We start from the raw sequence: 22,178 nt of genomic DNA, 5'->3' as shown, positions 1-22,178 counted from the left end.
CAGAGGGATCAAGAGCATGAGACCAAAAGACAGAAAGGGGTGACATTTATGAAGATGCATTTTACTCATAAGTTGACATGTTGAATTGAAACCCCCTCTGTACAGTCTTTTTTTTTTTTTTTTTTTTTTGCCAGTTCTAGGGCTTCAACTCAGGGCTAGCACTCTACTACAGCACTGCTAGTAGTGGCTAGTACCACTGCTGTCTTTCTGTGTATGAGGTACTGAGGAATTGAACCCAGGGTTTCATACACGCTAGACAAGCACTCTACCACTAAGCCATATTTCCAGCCCTGTGAAACTTCTTACATAATTAAAAAGAGAGAACTGGAGGGCAACCTGAGTTACATAGCAATATCCTGTTTTTCTGTTTTATTTTTAAAGAGGAAGGTCCCCAGAAGATAGACTGAGTAAGGATTAGTTTACAGAATCTGAATCTTAAGGGTAAGGGTGCCTGCCTGGAATAAGTGGCTAGACGTTTATTCTGTGGAATTGAAGTTAACAGGCTATCAGCATTTAGTGACCAACTTTTTGCTTATTTTTGGCTTTCTTTCTACATAAGATAATCGTATCAGCAATGCGACTTGCCTTGACATTGGTGCTAACTTCTCTCTGGGCACATAGTTGGTGTGAAAGCCTTTCAACTCGTTTCCTGGAAATAGCCCTCTTTCACTGACAGTGGCTTTCCTGGCCTATACCATCTGGCCAGAGTGCTGTCACCTAGGTCTGCTGTAAGACACCAGCTTGTGCCAGTGGATGGATATATTGATATAATTAGGACATGCTGTTCTTCTTGCTTTTCTATCCGTTTGTCCCCAGGCACTCACCCTTCTGTGTGGTAGGCACTGTGTAGCTTCCACCTGGCCCCTCTCCAAGCTCTCCTGGCCACTTCTGAGGCGCAGGCTGCCCTTACTTTGCCTGGTTCAAGAACATGTCTCATATATGAAGTCAGATTCCTTTGCCGGGTTCTCACTCGTTTCTACACTTTGTCCTCACCACACTGTTCTTCACAACTCAGCAGGGAATGAAACCAAAAGATGAACATAAAGATCTCAGAGAAGGGCTGGGAGTTGGCCTAGTGGTAGAGCGCTTGCCTAGCATGCACGAGGACCTGGGTTTGATCTCACAGTACCACATACATAGAAAAAAAGCCAGAAATGGTGCTGTGGCTCAAGTGGTAGAGCTCTAGCCCTGAAAAAGCTCAAGGGCAGTGCCCAGACCCCGAATTCAAGGCCCAGGACTGGCAAAAAAAAAAAAAAAAAAAAAACTCAAGAAACCTCGGCAAAGAAGAGACCAGACACTACTGGCAATGTGTGTGAAATACTGGTTTTTATTGGTTGGCACAAGATTACAACCTACAATTCTAGTGCCCTTCCCTCCCACATAGCTCAGATGGAAGGAAGCAGATTTAACAGAGAAAGGAACAGCGCACACACAAGTTTAAGCATTTTTTTTTTTAAACAAATGGAGGAGTTGGCTATGGGAGTGAATTCTAGCATAGAACCAAAGCTTTCTTTACACTATAGGGGAAGGGTCTCTCTGTTCCCCTTGCTTGCATCATGCAGGGGGCTCTGATTATATGAAACCCACGGAAAGGATATCTAGGGCTGGCCTGCTGAAAAGGAGAGTGGGATAGATGGCATTTGCAGGCACCTGTCTCTGGCCAAACCTGGGGCTGAGGCTAGCCCGGTCCCTCGCAGCCCTCCTCCCAACCCTCCACTACCTCTGGCTGCATCCATGGGAAAAGATGTGAAGGAAGCCTGAAAATCCCACCCACACTCCAAGAAAGTTTCTTTCCACCTTCTTCTCTCTTGTAGTGCCAGTCTCCTTAGGCACACCCCAAGACCCTGGGCAAGTAGCCAGACCTGGGCAGATGTTCCTGAGCAAGCAAGACATGCTTGACTTTTCACAGGGGTATCTGAGAAAACAAGACCATGCACCCGCAGGCTAAGTGTGTAGATCGAGGGCAAGGCCACTGTCACACCAACTCTCTACTTCATGGCCCTGCACCAAGTACCAATAAGTTTAAGGACGACATCAACCCCATTCCCTTCTCCACAAGTGACATTCCTTGGATCCCCAGTTCTCCCAAGCTCATTCAGTGTTATTCTTACTACTCTCTCCAAAGATGATTTAAATCTGTTTGTTGTCCCTGGGTCAAGGGCCCTGGGTCTGTGCCTCAGTTCTGGACAAGTTCAGAACTTGATCACGAGTGCACAGGGGAAGGGACAAGACAGACTTCTAGCTTTAGAAAGAGTTAAACACACTTACACAGGAAGTTGGCCAGAAGGGAAACCTGAATGTCTAGCTCATCTTTTAAACTGGTATGGTCCCAGAGCCTATTCTCTGACGCTCACTATCCTCTGGTCCCTTTCTGAGGCTACAGTCTAAGTGGAGTGGAGGGGAAAGCCCCTTCAAAAGCCTTCGGCTACAAGGACAGTGCCCAGGCTCTGAGTTCAAGCCCCAGGACTGACAATAAAAAAGGGAGAATGGGAGAGGGAAAAAGAGACAAAACCATGAGAAGGGGTATCAATGTAATACACCTACTTCATGACAAATGTAATTGTAACCCCTCTATACATTATCCTGACCAAAAAAAAAAAAAGGCCTTCGGTTCCTGGCAGGTTACACTTCTCAACTGGAGCTACAAGATGAGCCCTTGCTGCCCCTCCGGTCCATTTTCTGCCAAAGTCCTAGATAGGGTGGAAAGCTGGGTCCTTAAAATAAAGGCCAGGCTGGCAAAAGCAGGTTTTCACATGCTCCCATCAAGCTTCTATTCCTCTCTCTGATGCACCTGAGAAAGTGAGACATGTTGCTTACTTTCATTTTATAGTGGTTCCCAACATCTTCCAATGCTCCTGTGTTCCTTAATTAAGCACTTGCCCAGCTGGCAGCCGTCTTTCTTATGACAGACACACTGGCTAAAATCCTGCTTATTCTACCCACCATTCTTTCTTTGATTATAAACCAGTTTGAAAGTATTTAAGACCGTAACAGAACAACCCAGCACTTATAAAAATCTGTGTGGACTGACTGACTTTTTAACTACCAGTACTACACTATGCTGCTGGGTCCTGAACAAAAAACAGGCAAATAAACCAGAAAGGCCAAGTCTCCCAGAGGCTAAAGTAAATGCTGATAGCAAAGGTTTTGGTTGCTGTTTGGCATGACTGGATTGTTGAGATGTTCTAGAAATCAAATGACTACAGAAAAGAAAGCAGGTAGTATATAGCTCTTCTCAACCCAAACATATGTTCTCTGACTCAATCTAGAATTTTCACATGTGGCCTACATTGTGTTTGGGGGCGGGCAAGATAAAAGGATGGAATACGTAATGGTGATAAACCTGGGAAAAAGGCAATGCTATTTCATGGCTTTTTTAAGTGAACATCTAGTTGAACTGTCTTTTGTGTTATTGTCTTGTAAAAAGTAAGATCTTGGGTTTCAAAACTGAGACTGTCAACCAAAGAAAACTGGAGTGGCTAAACAACTGCCTGCAAGAGGCACAAAGTAAAGGCTTCCCCCTTCTAGCCACTGATTTTATCCCCCCCGCCCCTGCCATTCCTGGGCCTCGAGCTCAAGGCCTGAGCACTGTCCTTGGGCCTTCTCAAGGCTAGAGCTCTACCACTTGAGCCATACACCACTTCCAGCTTTTTCTATATATATGGTATGGAGGAATCAAACCAGGGTCTTCATGCATGCTAGGCAAGCACTCTACCACTAGGCCAAACTCCCAGCCCCAGCTGTCAATTTCTTGGATGTCTTGATCAGCATCTTCTCCTTGGAGGATTATCAGCTTCAAGTTTCTGAGGCTAATGTGAAGACAAGCTAACACTGTGCAGCAGGTGGGAGGCTACTAGCCTCCAAAGCAGTCTGCCTAAAACCTGGGAGCCTAGGACCTGTGTTGACACAAAGCAACTGAACACACGGACAACAATAATTTTCAAGAACTACATCCATTTGCAATTGCTTTTTCTGTTTATGTGGTATTGAGGAATCAAACCCAGAGGTTCACGCATGCTAGGCAAGCACTCTATCACTAAGCCACATTCCCAGCCCTTGGATTACTATCTGCAACACCAATGAGATTACAATGGAGGAGCAGTATTATTAATTACAGCCAATTCCCATTTCTCTCTTAAAGCAAAAAAATCACTTCTCCAGGAATTGTCCCAATTCTAAATGGAGGGCAGCCAGGAGTTTGGCCTTGTGGTAGAGTGCTTGTGTAGCATGCAGGAAGACCTAGGTTCGATTCCTCTGTAACCACATACATAGAAAAAAGCCAGAAGTGCTGCTGAGGCTCAAGTGGTAGAGCTCTAGCCTTGAGAAAGCCCAAGGACAGTGCTCAGGCTCTGAGTTCAAGCCCCAGAACTGCCAAAAAAAAAAAAAAAAAAAAAAAGCAAGACTCCTGTTTCCTGGGCTGCACTGATTCTGGAAGGCTACAGAAAATGTAATGTGGTTGAGTCAAGTAGCCCTTCTTTCTTCTTTACACTACACACGCATCCTGTTCCAAAAAGATAACATGATCTCACCAGTGTTTTTCCAACAGCTGCAATTTATAAACAAATTTCTTTTTTCTTTTTGCCAGTCCTGGGGCTTGAACTCAGGGCCTGAGTGCTGCCCTTGGGCTTTCTCAAGGCTAGAGCTCTACCACTTGAGCCATAGCACCACTTCTGACTTTCTTCTATATATGTAGCAGCAAGGAATGGAACCCAAGTCTTCATGCATGCTGGGCAAGCACTCTACCACTAGGCCAAACTCCTGGCCCTCTTTTTTTTTTTTTTGGAGACATGGGTCCATACTACTATATAGTTCAGGTTGATCTCAAAATCCTTTCATGTTAGCCTCCCGAGGGTCAAGATTACAGGTTTTTTTGTTTGTTTTGTCTTGTTGTTTTTTTTTTTGTCAGTTGTGGGGCTTGAAATCTGGGCCTGGGCACTGTCCCTGAGTTCTTCAGCTCAAGGCTATCACTCTACCACTTAGAGCCACAGCATCACTTCTGGTCTTCTGGTGGTTCACTGGAGACAAGAGTCTCACAGACTCTCATGCTCAGGCTGGCTTTGAACAGTGATCCTCAGATCTCAGCCTCCTGAGTATCTGGGATTACAGGCGTGGGCCACCAGCGCCCAGCCGATTACAGGTATTATAGTTCAAAAAAGTTAATTAAAAAACATTCATTGATATTTGTTTTCTATCCTGAGTATAGAAGACTCTGATAGATGTTTCACTAATGACCAGAATCTAGGACATGCAAATTTACTACGAACACAGAATAAAGAGGAACTGCTTCCATCAAGCCTGAAAGAGCACAGTAGGGTGATCCGATGTTGTGTCAGTAACACATTCTGCATATAGGGTAGTTGTACTTCCTTTGTTTCTTTTTATTTTCTTTGGAGAGTTAAAGGTCGCTGCAACGATGGGCCTAAGCAATCACAAAAGGACCCCAACTATGCATCACTCACAACAGCCATCATGGTGCCAGGATGGAAAAACACCAGTCCGGCTCATCAGCATCCTGGAGCTGCAGAGAACGGCATGAGACCCAGCAATGGCAGTGTTAAGACAAAGCCTCCTTTTGTTGGTTCCAAAAAGCAGCAGCGGTCTCTCTAGGATACATTCATCTCACTGAAAGGGATTACTTGGCACACCTCACTTTCTTGACTCAGATTCCAACAACCAAAACTGGACTTTTAAGGGGTGGCAAGTTGTAACACGAGCACAGTCAAGCGTCACCAGATCACTGAAAAACCGCCCAGTTCTACAACTATCAGTTTCTTTATCAGGAACACTCCGTTTTCTTGCAAAGCACGTTCTACCCCTAACCTAAAGGTAGAATTGACCTGGAAGAATGATCTAGAAGAATGTGGGGTTTTGGGGGCTCTATTTGGCGCTTACAATTTATTTTATGTTCTGCTATGTATTTGGACAGACCTTCAGAATGCTCTAAGGGAGGCAACGAGAAGCAGTGTATTTCTTTGCAGTGTGAACAGCAAGCTGGCATTTTAGTTTGGTCTCAACTCCTGTGGGGCTCTATCTACTGGACCCTGCTTCTGGACAGACTTCCTTTTCCAGATGTAAAGTGGCATCCTAGGAAAACTGCCATACTATATGTTTGGCTGTGAGAGAGAGAGAATGCAAATTGAACATAGGCAGCAAAAGTTAAAGTTCACTAACATATGTATCCCAACATGCTGAACACTAAATGACACAGTCTACCAGATATATACACTTTTTCCCCGGTGGGAGGGAAGAGCAAAAGGTTTTCAAGAGTTTATTAAAGTTCTTAAATAACCACGATTTTTAACTTCACATCTTGGCTGTGTTTCAACAAAGGAGATGCTACTAAGAGTGACAATCTCCTGTGCTAAGCCAGGTCATCGGTGTCCACCTCCCATCCTCGCCTCCCTCCCCAGTCAAGACCATTTACTAGGCAAATAGGGCCAGCACAAAACCAGCATCGCTGCAGTAAGCCAAAACATTATGTAGCCACTCTAGGAAACAACTGTGCAGTCTCTAAAAGGTTGCCTTTCATAGCCCAGTGGAGAGAAAATGGACATTTTTGCACATGCTCCACAATGCAACCATAGTGCTGCAACACTCCAGAGACAAGCATTTTCCACATGTTCTCTGCATGCAGATGGAGTGGGCAGGGTGCTTTAAAACACGGGGTGGTCCATATCCAGATCAGCATGGTATAAGGCATGCATGGACAGGAGAAGCTGTTGTTATGGGAAAGATCCTAACTGGCAGGACAGAAATGCGCTTGATGCTCCAGTTTTTGAGACAGTAATCACAAGAATCCAGTTCAATCCCTATTGTGAACATGTAGGACAGAATTCAGTTTCTATCACTGTTTCTTCGGATCTGGGCTGAAGCTATTTGCTCCTTGCTTGGTAAAGGGAAAGAAAATAGGTTTCTTCCTGTTCCTTTTCTTACCATGAAAACACAGCTTAGAAAACAGAAGGCCTTAAGTCTTGCGAGCATTGCAAAGATAGCTAAACTCTTCCTGTACTTTACATAACTATAGTCCGTGACCAGGGAATAGGGAACTTCTTTAGGTGCTACATCAAAAACAAACATGTAGATTAACTGGAAAGGTCTCCATGCCAGAAATGTTCTGAGTTATAAACAAAATTAAAAATCTTCAAAAATTAAACAGCTAAATTCCTCTAAGTCATTTATTTACATATTATATGCCTGATATATAATGTGTAGATAAATGTATCCTGTGGTGTAAGTGACCTACTGGAGAGCACATTGTAAAACAAATTTTGAAAATTTTCATCTTACATTGGTATTTTTTAATAAAAAAATTAAAAATCAGAGAAAATGTCTGGTCAGGGGTAGGATGAGACCAACAAGAATACTTCAGAAGCCAGGGTGGGGGAAACTATTTGCCTCTTTTCAGAGGGGAGGAAGAGTGAGAAAAGGGAGGGACAGTTCATGCACAAAAGTACTTACATATTACATCCCCAGCCCCCCCCCCAATAGGAAGAAGAAAAGCCATCACATAACACCAAACAGCAACATTATCAATATGCCCCTCTCTGTGGCCCATCATGCCTTTTTGAAAGAAGAGGTCTGTGAGGAGAGGTGAAGAGAGCCAGGGCGAAAGGGAGGATCTGCACTTCAGTCTAGTTTCCAATTTCCATCTCTGACAGGAAGTCTTCAGTCATCTGATGCCTGGCATCGAGCTCTGAGTAGAAACCGAGTATGTGGGGGCCACCACTGGGGTGCCGTTGTTGGCGGAGTAGCCTTGCCGCAACGTCTCAAAGTACGATGCCTGCACAGGTTTGTGATACTGCAGCACTTTTACAGCATCTTCTATTTTAAACCATTCCCGCTTCCTTCCTGCGGAGGCATAAAGAAAGCAGTACAAGAAATGAGGGCAGGGGCCGGGAGTTTGGCCTAGTGGTAGAATGCCTGCCTAGCATGCACGAAGACCCAGGTTCGATTCCTCGGTACCACATACATAGAAAAAACCAGAAGTGGTGCAGTGGCTCAGGGTAGAACACTAGGCCTTGAGGAAAGTCCAAGGACAGTGCTCAGCCCTGAACTCAAGCCCAGGACTGGCAAAAAAAAAAAAGTGGAAATGCCTTATGCAGAAACCCCAGGAATTACTAGAATTGCCAGTCTCACTTCCAGTTTTCTGATTAAATGGAGATAAGAGTCTCATGGACTTTTTAGTGCCCAAGCTGGCTTTAAACTGAGATCCTCAGATCTGAGGCTCCAGAGTAGTTTGGCGTGTTTGGGCTTTAATAATACTTTTTTTTTGGGGGGGGGCAGTCCTGGGCCTTGAACTCAGGGACTGGACACTGTCTTTGGACACGTTTTGCTCAAGGCTAGTGCTCTGCCACTTGAGCCATAGCACCACTTCCAGCTTTTTCTGTGTATGTGGGAACCAAGGAATCAAGCCCAGGGATTTGTGTATGCTAGGCAAGCACTCTACCACTAGGCTATGCTCCTGGCCCTTTAGAATACTAAATCTTGTGTTTAAAAAGTTTTTTAAGCTGGGAGCCAGTGGGTAATGTCTCTAATCTCAGCTACTCAGAAGACTGAGATCTCAAGACTGATATTCAAAGCCAGTTTACTGAGAAAAATCATCAAGATTTCTTTTTGGGTTTGGTCATGGGGATTGAACTCTGGTCCTGGGCGATGTCTGTGAGTTCTTTAGCCCAAGGCTAGTGTTCTACTACTGCTCTCACAGACTTTAGTGCCCAGTCTGGCTTTGGCTTTGAATTGTGATCCTCAGATCTCAGCCTTCTGAGTAGCTAACAGGCATGAGCCACCAGTGCCAAGCCAAATCCTCAAAACTTATCTCCAAATAATCAGCAAAATTAGCCAAACTTAGGTGTGTGGCTCAAGTATATAGTATTGGCTGTGGATTAAAAAAAAAAGACCCAAGGGGCTGGGAGTTTGACCTAGTGGTAGAGTGCTTGCCTACAGCATGCAAGAGGACCCAGTTTCGATTCCTCAGCTGGGAAAAGTGCTGTGGCTCAAGTGGTAGAGCTCTAGCCTTGAGAAAGCCCAAGGACAGTACTGGGGCCTTGAGTCCAAGCCCCCGATCTGGCAAAAACAAACAAGTGACTGTTGGTATGTGGAGCCTGGTATCAAGCCCTCAACTGGCAAAAAAAAAAAAAAAAGATTAAAAACCAAAACCCAAGTGAGAGCAATAGGTCCTAAGTTCAAGTACTGGTATGCCCTACCCCTCACAGAGCGTTACAGATCTACCTAATAAAACATTAAAAACCACCACCACCACCACCAACAACAACAAAATCTCACTACAATCATTACTCATTTTTTTTTTGTGCCAGTCCTGGGCCTTAAGCTCAGGGTTTGGGCAGTATTGCTTTTCTGTTTTGCAACTGAGCCACACCTCCACTTGTGGCCTTTTGGTGGCTATATGGAAATAGGAGTCTCACAGACTTGACTGCCTGATGGGCTTCAAACCTTGCCTCTCAGGTCTGAGCTTCCTGAATAGCTAGGCTTACAGGCATGAGCCACTGGCATCTGGCTTTTTTTTTTTTTAAAGTCTCATCAAGTTGCTCTGTCTGGCCTTGAACCTCCTATATCAACCTGCCAAGTACCCAGGATTATAGGATTACACACTGATCTACTTCCTATTTTATGCAGTCCTAATTAGCATACATACACACACCATAATTTTATCATTTGTGGGTTTTGTTTTTTTTTTAGTAAGTTGTGGGGCTTGAACTCAATGCTTAGGCATCTGTCCCTGAACTTTTCTACTCAAGCACTCTACCACTTTGAGCAACAGTTCTACTTTCAGTTTTCGTGTGATTAGAGATGAGTCTTACGGGTTTTCCTGCCCAAGCCAGCTAAGATTTCAACCATCTAAGTAACTACACTTACAGGTGTGTGTCAGCAGCATACCTGTGAGTGTGTGATCTTTGCTTCTTTCCTTACCAATTGTACATACATACGTATATATGTATGTATTTGGTGACAAGCCTAGGACTTGAACTCTGGGACTGGATCAGTATCACTGAACTTTTGTGTTCAGGCTAACACTCTATCACTTGAGCCACAGCTCCACTTCTGGCTTTTTGTGGCTAATTGGAGATATGAGTCTCATGGACATCCCTGCCCAGGCACTGTGATCCTCAGATCTCAGGATCATGAATTGTTAGGATTGCAGGTCTAAGGCTCTAATCAATATTATTTAAGTACTTTCTGGTGGTGTGTCTTTATAAACATGGTGTTTAACACTTCTATAACATTCTATCAGTGGCAGAGTACTTGCCTAGGTCCTGAATTCAAACTCCAAGACCAACACACACACACACACACACACACACACACACACACACACACACACACACACACACACAAATTCAGCTTCCTTTTAGACATTTCTAAATACTTCAAGTTCTGAATGTATGTCCCTGTTTTATCACACATGACCATCTATTACTTCTGAGGCCCTTGTTTTGGGTTTTAGCAATGCCCTGTAGTAGGGTAATGTTTGGTTACAGGAGCTACTCAACTTACCAATGTTAACCGAGTCTTCCCAGTCTTCAAGCACCTCAGTGACAATGAGCACATAGACATATGTCCTGTGCTTCCTCTCTTGGTTCTGAAACATAAAGAGAATAACAGAGGGGGATTTTTTTTTCCCCTGGAACAGCCTAGCTGTGTTTACTTTAAGAGACACACTTTAAAAGCTGGGTGCAATGGCTCAAGCCTGTAATCCTATTCAGGAGCTGAGATCTGAGGATAGCAGTTCAAAGCCAGCCTAGGCACTAAAGTCTGTGAGACTCCTATCTCCAATAAACCACTAGAAAACCCGAAGTGGCGCTCTTGGATCAAGTGGTAGGGTAGTATCCTTGAGCTGAAGAGCTTAGGGACAGTGCCCAGGCCCAAGAGTTCAAGTCCCATCTACATATCTATATCAAGAGATGTTTAAGCATAAAGACTCTGCTTCCTTTTTTTCTTTTTTTTTTTTGCCAGTCCTGGAGCCTGAACTCAGGGAACAGGCACTGCCCCTGAGCTTCTTTTGCTCAAAGCTACTACTCTACCTTTTGAGCCATAGCACCACTTCTGGTTTTCTAGTGGTGAATTGGGAGATAAGAGTCTCATATTCTTCAGTGCCCGGGCTGGCTTTGAACCTCAATTCTCAGATCTCAGTCTCCTGAGTGGCTAGGATTACAGGTGTGACCCAGCACACCCAGCTACTTCTGGCTTTTTTCTGTGGTACCAAGGAATCAAATCCAGGTCTTCGTGCATGCTAGGCAAGCACTCTACCACTATGCCAAACTCACAGTCCCCAGTGCAGCCATTTCTACAAACATATTAACAGACTTACCTCAAAAATTCCAACTAGTCTTCCCAATGTCCCTTTTACTCCAGCCTGAAACAGGAAAAAGAAAACTTAACATATTGACATTGTTATGGTGCTGGTTTCATTCTTTTTTTAAATTTTTTATTGTAATTAATAAAAGGGTTACACGATATTTGCCAGATAGAAGGTGCATTAATTCACATACATTGATACCCTTTCACATGTCTTGGTACCCATTACCCTCCCCTCCACCTCCCCCCACGGTGCTGGTTTCATTCTAAGTCTTCTTAAAGAGCATTATAAAAGAAGAGATAAGCTAGGGCGTGGTGGCTCACGCCTGTAATCCTAGCTACTCAGGAGGCTGAGATGTGAGGATCAAGGTTCAAAGCCAGCCCCGGCACAAGGCACAAAAGGACCAGAGACTCTTATCTCCAATTAACCTCTAGAAAACGCAAGTGGGACTTGGCTCAAGGGTAGGGCTGTAGCCTTGAGCTGAAGAGCTCAGGGACAGTGCCCAGGCCTAGTTCAAGCCCCATGACAAATCAAATCAGAGATAAAAAGCAAGAGTTCAGCTGGCAGTGCACACATTGGGGAGAAGACCCTCTCAGCAATGCTAGTCTCTCTTCCCACTGAAAAGCTGGCCAAACTATCAAGGCCAATAAAGGTATGTCTAAAATATTTTGAAACATGCATTATTCCATGTATCATTCATTCATACAACAAATCCACCTTGGAAGTCTAACTTGAGACAGAAAACAGTGTTGGGGCAGAATACAGGCAAAATCCTGGTCAGGTCAGTAGTCTGCAGGACCTCAGCAGAGTGTAAGTCAATGAAACTTCCTCCTGACAGGTCACTGACAGAATAAAATGATGGACAGAGCAGAGAACAGGGCAACTTCAGTGGCTGCTCAGACTTTCTTAATAAAAACCTACTGTCTTCCATTGTCCTCCTTTAATTTTTATATCTGTACCTTCCAAATGTACAGATTAATAACCTTTTAGTCTATTCCAATTCAGAAATTTTCAAGTATATTCAAGATTTGTTTTTTCTTTGTTCCTTTCTTCCCTTCTTTCTTTTGTTGGTAGTGGGGCTTGAACGTGGGGCCTAGGTGATGTCTCTGAGCTCAAAATCTTGCTCAGCACTAGCACCACCACTTAGCCTCAGTGCCACTTCAGGCTTTCTGGCAGTTAACTGGAAGAGGAGTCTCATGAACTTCCCTGCTTGGGCTGACTTTGAACTGTGATCCCCAGATTTCAGCCTCCTGAACAGATAGGACTACAGGTGTGAGCCACATTACTGCCTGGCAAGATCTCCTTCAATTCTACTGCCCTTTCCACATACTTCTATTTCCACTACATATACTACTACAACTACTACTACTACTACTACTACTACTACTACTATTTCTTCTCCTTCTCCTCCTCCTTTTTTGCCAGTCCTGGGCTTGAACTCAGGGCCTGAGCACTGTCCTTGGGCTTTCTCAAGGCTAGAGCTCTACCACTTGAGCCACAGCACCATTTCTGGCTGTTTCTATGTATATGTGATACTGAGGAATCGAATCCGGGTCTTTGTGCATGCTAGGCAAACACTCTACCACTTGGCCAAACTCCTGGCCCCCTACTACATATACTTCTGTTTCCATGATTCCCCCTCATTAATCAGGCCTTGAGCTCTTGATTAGGACTGGTGCTCTAACTACCTCAACTGTACCTCCAGTCCCACTTATTTTTTTTTGCCAATCCTGGGGCTTAAACTCAGAGCCTGAGCACTGTCCTTGGGCTTTCTCAAGGCCAGAGCTCTACGGCTTGAGCCACAGCACCACTTTTGGCTTTTTTATGTCTCTGGTAAAAGGACTCGAACTCAGGTCTTTGTGCATGCTAGGCAAGCACTCTACCACCAGGCAACACTCCTGGTCTGTCCAGTGCCACTTTTTACTGGTTATTGTGGAGATGGACTCTGAAATTTCTGTCTGTGCTGACTGAGTAGAAATCCTGCAAGTCTCAGCAGTAAGGAATATAGATGTGAGCAACAAGCAGTTGATCCCCCCCCCCACAATCCTGGGGCTTGAACTCAGGGCCTAATGCTCTCTCAAGGCTAGTGATCTACCACTTGAGCCACAGCACCACTTCCAACTGTTTCTGTGTATGTGGTACCGAAGAATCAAACCCAGAGCTTCATGCATGCTAGGCAGGCACTTTACCACCAGGCTATACTCCCTGCCCCCCTTTTTTGCGAGGCTTGAACTCAGGGCCTTGGCACTATTTCTTGAGCCTCTCTGTGCTCAAGGCTATCACGATACCACTTGAGCCACTTCTAGTTTCCAGTAGCTAATCTGAGGTTAAGAGTTCCATGAGGACTTTTCTGCCCTGGCTGGCTTTGAACCACAATCCTCAGACTTAGCCTCCTGAGTGGCTAGGTTTATAGGCTTGAGCCACTGGTGCCCAGCTTTTTTTTTTTTTTTTTTTGCCAGTCCTGGGCTTGAGCTCAGGGCCTAAGCGCTGTCCTTGGACTTTCTCAAGGCTACAACTCTACCACTTGAGCCTCAGCACCACTTCTGGCTTTTTCTAAGTATGTGGTACCGAGAAATCGAACTCGGGTCTTCGTGCATGCTAGGCAAGCACTCTACTACTAGGCCAAACTCCCGGCTCCCAGCTTTTGTTTTTAAAATTATTTCTTCATTTGCTCTATGACATCTGAAGAGCATACTCCTTTTCCTCTGAGGTAAATTCATGAATTTATTTTCTGAGAGGTTCTCAAGTCTCCTGAGCCAGACCTGGGGTATACTAGTTGGTATTTGAGGGAGATATGGTAGCCAGGGAACCAGAGTTGCTGGCATGCTGTTTCCTGTCTAAGTCCAGTTGTTTTTAAATTCACTCCACTCCTGGTATCCTTTCATCCTCTAGTCTTTTTTTTTTGTCAGTCATGGGACTTGAACTCTGGGTCTGGGCGTTGTCCTTGAGTTCTTCAGCTCAAGGCTACCGCCCTACCCCTTGAGCCACTTCGGGTTTTCTGGTGGTTAACTGGAGATAAGAGTCTCATGGACTTTAGTGCCAGGCTGGCTTTGGACTGAGATCCTCAGATCTCAGCCTCCTGAGTAGCTAGGAGTTCAGGCGTGAGCACCGCATCTGGCGCTAGTCTTCTTTAGGAGAGGTCCTTGGATTCATCTTCCTCCCAATGGTTTACCTACCAACCACACAAAGCTAGTCAGGCTGTGACTGTTCCTTGGCTGTTGTATAAATCCATGAAGTGTCTGTCTTCCTTTTGGGGCAGGTTGTCTTTTCAGCATTTATTATACTGTATGTTTATTTGTTGGGAACAGAAGGTGAGAGGTACAGAAAAGAATCCCTGGAAGAGCCTGGGTAGGGCTAGCTAGCACTCTGATTACTACTGCCATGTCACCTACCTGTGGACCCATTAAAAATTAATATATACTGTATATATGTTTATTTGCTTATTTGAAATAGGGAAGGGGAAAAACAAGATGATGAGACAAAGGACAAAGGGTGAACCAATGTAACAGCGATACTCACAAAATAGTATGTTGGAAGTGAACTTTACAACTTGGGAGGGGGCCAGAGGAGGGAAAGTGGGAGAAAAACATGGGAAGGGGTGATCAATGTTCAAGAAGTAATGTACTCACTACCCGACGAACGTAACTAACCCCTCTATGCATCACTCTGACAATAAAATTTAAATTTTTTTTTTAAATTTTAAAATTACTATTACTATGTATGTAGTACCTAGGAATCGAACCTGGGTCTTCATGCATGCTAGGCAAACACTCTACCACTAGGCCACGCTCCCAGCCCTTCTTTATTATTTTGTAGCCATCTTCTGTATTCATCTACTATCTTGCTTCTGTGATGCAGGAGACCAGCACATTTGCACCACCTCTTAACATGGGTCACTCATGTACCTGCCACTGCCTCCCCTGTGCCAGGCCTGGGATGAGAGCTATCTGGGTAGGTGAGCCTCACAAAAGCACGAGCTATCTGAAAAATAAACTGAAAATGGCTTAAGTGCTAGACCTAAACTTTTCTAGCAAGCCCGGACACTATGGTTCAATTTCTAGTACTACAATGCCCTCAAGAAACACATAAGAGCCGGAAGTTTGGCCTAGTGGTAAAGTGCTTGCCTAGCATGCACAAAGACCTAGGTTCGATTTCTTGGTACCACATACATAGAAAAAAGCCGGAAGTGCTGAGACTCAAGTAGTAGAGCTCTGGCTTTGAGAAATTCCAAGGACAGTGCTCAGGCCCTAAGCTCAAGCCCAGGACTGGCAAAAAAAAAAAAAAGGCAGATAAACATTTCTATCACTTTATTTATTTTTAGTGTTACTAAGGTTTGAAGTCAGGACCCTGTGCTTTCTAAACAGGTTCTGTACCACATAAACCACACTCCAGGCCTCTATTGCTTTAGTTATTTTTCAGGTAACTGGTCCTTTTGTTTTTGTTTTTGCCTCAGGGCTGGACGTGCGCACCTTCAGTCCTTCCATTTCTGCCTCCCTTGCAGCTTCAGTTAAAGGTGTTCCACCTTTTTAGCTAGACAGGCCTTGAACCTTGATTCTTTCCATCTCTGTCTCTTGAGAGGTATGTATCAAAACAACTAGTTTTAATTTTGGGGTTTTAGCTTCAATGAGAAGGTTGGCCCCTTTCTGCCCTTTCTCTCATTCACACAGAACAACAAGGCACCATCTTGGGAGTAGAGGCCAAGCCCTATCCCAGACATCAAATCTTCACATGATTTTATGCTTCTCAGTTTCTGGAATTGAAAGAAATACATTTCTGCAGTACATAGTTTATTTTATTTTTGTCAGTCATGGGGCTTGAACTCTAGGCCTACACATTGTCCCTAAGCTCTTCAGCTAAAGGCTAGCACTCTACCCCTTGAGCCATAGTGCCTCTTCCAGTTTTCTGGTTGTTAATTGGAAATAAAGAGTTTCATGGACTTTCCTGCCCTGCTATCTTTGAACCATGATCCTCAGATCTCAGCCTCCTGAGTAGCTAGGATTATAGGCATAAGCCAATGGTGCCTGGCAAAAAGAAATACTTTTTTTTTTTTTTGCCAGTCCTGGGCTTGAGTTCAGGGCCTGAGCACTGTCCTTGGGTTTTCTCAAGGCTAGAGCTCTACCACTTGAGCCTTAGCGCCACTTTCCGCTTTTTTTTTTCTACGTATGTGGTACCGAGGAATCGAACCCAGGTCTTCATGCATGCTAGGCAAGCACTTTAACCACTAGGCCAAACTCCCGGCCCAAAAAAAGAAATACTCTTAAAGAGGATTTCAGGGTTGAAGAGGAGCTCAGTGCTTGCCTTGTATGAATTAGGGTCTGAGTAAGATTTCCCCATTTCCATAAAACAAGTAATTCTGGTTACCCCATTCTGATACGGAGGAAGATTCCTAATAAGGAAGTGGTCTTTTAAACTGTCTTATTTTTCACAATTCTCCTGGACCCAGAGTCCAACTTTCACCTCCCTACTCTGTCTCCCTCCAACACTGCCTCTAGCAACCTGAGAGCAAGTTATTTTTATCTTTCATATGATTTGTGCATGCAATTAGGGATCCCGTCCCACAGATGGCTCAGACACTTGCCCATAAAGATTTAGTTCACAATACATTAAGTTTAGTTCAGTCAGGGTACTGGCATGAATTTGTTTTTCTCAAATAATAGGGAAACAACTACAAGTTCAACCAAATGGATGGAGTCCTTTCCTGAACTTCAAAGGATACAGTATCAGCCAGGAATTGTGTACATGCCTGTAATCCCAGCACTCAGGAAGCTAAGGATCTCAGGTTTCAGCTCAACCTAGGCAACACAGTAAGAGACTGCCTCAAAACAAATAAACAGAAAAGCTACTGCCCAAATAACAATACACTGTCAATTCTAATATTTAAATCTAGTTTTTTAAAAAAGCAATTGCCTATTTTATTTTGGCTTTGAACTTAGGGTCTTGAGCTTGCTAGGCAGGCAGATACTTATCACATAAGCCATACAACAACCACAATCTAAAGAAAAAATAATAATTTTGCTGTTATTGTTAAGGTGTTGTACAGAGCAGCTGCCATTTCATACTCTGACTTGTTTTTTTTGGCCAGTCCAGGGGCCTCTTCAAGGCCTGGGAACTGTCCTTGGGTTTTCTCAAGTCTAATGCTCTGCCACTTAAGCCACAGCACCACTTCCAGCTTTTATGTATGTGGTACCAAGGAATTGAACCTGGGTCTTTGTGCATGCTAGGCGAGCACTCTATCACTAGGCAACACTCCCAACTGTGAGAGTTTCTTTCCCTGTAGCCCAGATTGTCCTTCAACTCAAGTTCCTCCTGAGTGCTAGAGTGCTGAGATCACAGGTATGTCCCACACCTGGCATTGGACCACCCCATTCTGAATGGTGGGCATATTGACTGCCACAGATAGTTTGACATGCAGACATTTTCTGTCCTCCTTGCTAAATATCCAGATTTTGTTCATGTGCAGGCTTGAAACATACAAAGAAGGCATGTCTAAGCAAGCATGTGGAATCCAACCACCCTTAGCACGGATGGGCTCAGATGAACCAGTTCTGCTAGCGGCTCCTGGGAGAACGTTTCCTGCGGTTTGTAGGAAAGATTTCCCACCATGATAAAGGAAGTCATCACTTGCTAAGTGAGGTAGGGTACTGCTGTGGTCATCTTGTGACTATAAGGGGAAGGTAAAAAGAAAAAGAAAGGCTAGGAGTTTGGCCTAGGGCTAGAGTGCTTGCCTTGCAATCACAGAGACCTGGGTTCGATTCCTCGGTACCAAATACATAGACTGGTGCTGTGGCTCAAGTGGTAGAGCTCTAGCCTTGAGGAAAGCCCAAGAACTGAATTCAAGGCCCAGCACTGGAAAAAAAGAAAAGAAAGACAAAGAAGGAAAAGGGACAAAGGGTAAACAAATGCAAGCCCCAGAAACAGCACCAAACAATGTAAGATTTAACAGGGCACAGTGGCTCAAGCCTGTAATCCTAGCTACTCAGGAGGCTGAGATCTGCCCACCCCCACAAAAAGATCTGAGACTCTTATCTCCAATTAACCTCAAAAAAAAAAAAATCAGACAAAATAGAATTTAGATAAACACAATGAAATGAGACAAGCCGGGTGGCCAGTGTCTCACTCTTATAATTCTAGGTACTCAGGAGGCTATGATCTGAGAATCCCAGTTCAAAGCCAGCCAGGTCATTAAAGTCCCAAAGTCCATGAGATTTTTTTTTGTTGGTCATGGGGATGGAATTCGGCATGGGCACTGTCCCTCAGCTCTTCAGCTCAAGGCTACCACCCTACCCCTGGGCCTGGGTGTTGTCCCTGACCTCTTGGCTACCACCAAGCCCCACTTCCCATTTTTAGGCATTTAGGATTGGTGTGCTTGAAGATTATAACCTATAAAGTTTTATTATGCCAAATCTCTGTCTATTAAATTAATCTTAACTATAAACAAGTTACATTTACTGTAGCAACAGAATTTTAGAGAGCCATGTGGAATCTTTACTTCCTGTGCAGCATGCTTTGCTGAGATAACTCCAATTTGCAAACTCACTGAATTTATGTCAGCCACTCACTGAGATGGCAGCTAAGTTGGACCCATTTGAATCAAGTGGCTTCCAGTAGCTTAAGGACTATGGAATTTCCAGAGGCAAGGGTAAGTATTTGTAGAAGCCACCGTGAACTGTGCAAAGCAAGCTGTGAATATACTTCCTAATGACTAAAAATCCTTTCCTGGAATGTGGGGCTGGCTGGGAAAGCAAACACAACTGTTTTGGAAGACTCTTCTGGACTCAATTCATTTAGCAGAAGGTGATTGGCTGCTATCCCAGTAATTCAACCTCTATTCAATAAGGTTCCAACAAAAACTAGCTCAAAAACAGCTAAGTACTACAGGGTAGATTCTAATCTTTACACTTAGCCACTGAAGTAACTATTCATCAATGGGTAGCATTCATTATGATAACAAATAAATCAAGCAAAAAGATATATTGTCTTTTATTCTAATTGAAAAAATATTTGAATTGAATGGTAATTTAGTGGTAGTTTACACTATAACTCTGCTAGCAGAAGGGTACCGTTAAGTTAGACTCTCTTATTGTTTATAATACCAATTCTTTGGGGCAAAGACTGATTTTTTTTTTTTAGTCTGCCAGCATCTAAGCTAATCATACATAGAACTGACTGCTGACTGAATTTACAAAAACCTGATCTACCTTAACTTGGAAATCAGGGTATATTTACTGAAAGCAAGGTGACTCCTGCTTAATAACTCCAATTTTAGATTCCTTTAAAAATGCAATTAAGGCCAAGCATCAAGGCTCATGCCTGTAATGTTAGCTATTCAGGAGGCTGAGATCTGAGGAATGTGGTTCAAAGCCAGCCGGACACTATAGACCATGAAATTCTTATCTCCAATTAACCACCACAAAACTTGAAGTGGTGTTGTGGCTCAAAGGGTAGGGCGGGGTAACCTTGAGCTGAAGAGTTCAGGGACGATGCCCAGGGCCAGAGTTCAAGTCCCATGACCCACAAAAAAAAAAAAAAAAAAAAGTGATTAGACAAAAATGCAGTTAGGTGGGAAGATATGAAATTAGAACAATGAAACCTCTTGGAAATTATGAAGAGGGAGTCAGGATTAAGGGAGAATGACAAGGGACTGATAGAAATACATGGTGCACATGCATGGTAATATCATCATGACATGTCCCTGTGTTTAGCTAGTATATGCCAATAAAATATATGTAATTAGGAAAGACACCTTTTTCCCCCTACCCCCAGTACTGGCGCTTGAATTCTGGGCCTGAGCACGGTCTCTGAACTTCTTTCTGTTCAAGGCTAGGGCTCTACCAATTCAGCCACAGCACCACTTCTGGCATTTTCTGAGCAGTTTATTAGAGAATAGAGTCTCACGGACTTTCCTGCCTGGGCTGGCTTCAAATTGCAGTCCTTACATCGCTGCCTCCTGAGCAGTTAGGATTACAGAGTAAGCCAGCAAGGCCCAACTAAGAATCTATTTTTGGCATCAGAGAGAAGGCTACCACCAGAGTCTTCTACAGCTATTTTGTGAAATCTCAGACCTGCCCGTCAGTGTGCTGCTGTACTCATAACCTGTGCCTTCCCTTCATTCCAGCTAACTGAGCCCATAGCAGGACCCTCACAGTTACCAAGAAAGCCTGAGTAACCAAGCAACTAGGATCTAGGAGACAAAAGGAAACCCCATGCCTGACAAAACACCACTTTTCCACAAGTGTGCCTGCCCTGAGGAATACTGTAGAAATGTGTTTGGGTGTTTTAGATATTCATGATGGTGGGAGGAGGGGGGTAGGGCTGGTACTCAAGAGGAAGGAACCAAGACTACTAGATTTCCTACAAGAGAAGGGGTACCTAAGAATGGTTCTGTAGGACTTTCAAAGTCCTACCACACAATCATGTGTGGGAATACAAGAATACAAGTATTTTCTACTTTCTGACACAATTACTAAAAAAAAAAAAAAAAAAAGGATGAGGGGGGAGGGGGAGAGGGGAGCCGCCCAGGAGTTTGGCCTAGTGGTAGAGTGCTTGCCTAGCATGAATGAAGACTTGGGTTAGATTTCTCGGTACCCCACATACATAGCAAAAAGCCGGAAGTGGTGCTGAGGCTCAAGTGGTAGAGTGCTAGCCTTGCGAAAGTCCAAGGACAGTGCTCAAGCCCTGAGCTCAAGCCCAGGACTGCCCCCCCCCCCAAAAGGATGCTTGTAATCCTAGCTGCTCAAGAGGCTGAGATAAGCCAGCCCCAGCCAGGGCACTACAAAATCGTGAAACTCTTATCTCCACTTAATCACTTGAAAATGGAAGTGTGGCTACAGCTCAAGGGTAAGGCAGTAGCCTTGAGCTGAAGAGCTCAGGGAGGTATAGGGTCTGATTAGAGAATCGTTCAGATTAATCATCAAATACAGAAAGAGAAGCAGGAAATGCATGTGAATCCCTCACATACCATAAAGAAAGAAGCTATACAATAATTCTCCTCGCCCAATTTTTTTTTTTTTTTTTTTTTTTGCCAATCCTGGCTTGAACTCAGGGCCTGGACCCTGTCCTTGGGCTTTCTCAAGGCTGGTCTCTACCACCTCAGCCATAGCACTACTTTTTCTATGTATGTAGTACTGAGGAATTGAACCCAGGGTTTCGTGCACACTAGGCAAGCACTCTACCACGAGGCCATGCTCCCAGCCCCCACTTCTGTTTTTTGTTTTTTTGCCATGAGCTTAGGGCCTGAGCACTGTCTTTGGACTTTCTCAAGGCTACTACTTGAGTCACAGCACCACTTCTGGCTTTTTTTTATGCATGTTGTACTGAGGAATCGAACCCGGGTCTTTGTGCATGCTAGGCAAGCACTCTACCACTAGGCCAAACTCCCAGCCTCCCACTTCTGTTTTTAAAATATTATAAACCATTCTAACAAATACTCCCAAGTCTAAGGTGCCTATTTATTTAAACTAAATTGGTCACTAAGAATATAAGTCTTAGATATGCATATGTCTTTTCATGAAGACAGCATCTACTAAGTTTTTGCAAGTTAAATTGACAGTCATTCAATCTCAATCCTCCTTAGGCTGACTCTAGACACAAACATGGAGATAACCACAGAACAGCCAGCTGCCATTTCCTGACAATGTGGAGCAGAGAGGTGCTCCTTTGAAAAGGAAAAAAGTGTCCCGGTGCTGGGGTCAGAGCCAAACAGCACTTGGCCAGGCGAGCAAGAGCGAAATCTGAGCACAGGGATCATGCCAACCCCTGAACTAGAGACTGTGTCCATGCCAAGGTTTTCCTTTCACCCCTGGAACTGGAATTGAGAAGGCAGGCCCATTCCAAGTTCTCAGCTGTCAGAAACAGGGGTTCAGTA

General features: G+C 44.2%; 1 protein-coding gene across 1 annotated transcript in view; it reads right to left on the bottom strand.

Moving 5' to 3' along the window:
- Window positions 1-7,275: 7,275 nt before the first annotated feature.
- Window positions 7,276-22,178, bottom strand: part of Nudt3 (nudix hydrolase 3) — a 42,299-nt gene continuing 27,396 nt past the window's right edge. Inside the window, exons 3-5 of the mRNA XM_090355854.1 lie at window positions 11,327-11,371; window positions 10,513-10,597; window positions 7,276-7,848 (exon numbers count right to left, since the gene is read on the bottom strand). Of these exons, the coding sequence (XP_090211980.1) occupies window positions 7,670-7,848; window positions 10,513-10,597; window positions 11,327-11,371 (309 nt within the window). The 3' untranslated portion in view covers window positions 7,276-7,669. The remainder of the gene's footprint in view (window positions 7,849-10,512; window positions 10,598-11,326; window positions 11,372-22,178) is intronic.

The sequence above is a fragment of the Megascapheus bottae genome, chromosome 22 (assembly GCF_031878675.1).
Source record: "Megascapheus bottae isolate mThoBot1 chromosome 22, mThoBot2.hap1, whole genome shotgun sequence".
In the NCBI taxonomy this organism is placed as follows: Eukaryota; Metazoa; Chordata; class Mammalia; order Rodentia; family Geomyidae; genus Megascapheus; species Megascapheus bottae.
This window is presented reverse-complemented; position numbering and strand designations above follow the sequence as displayed.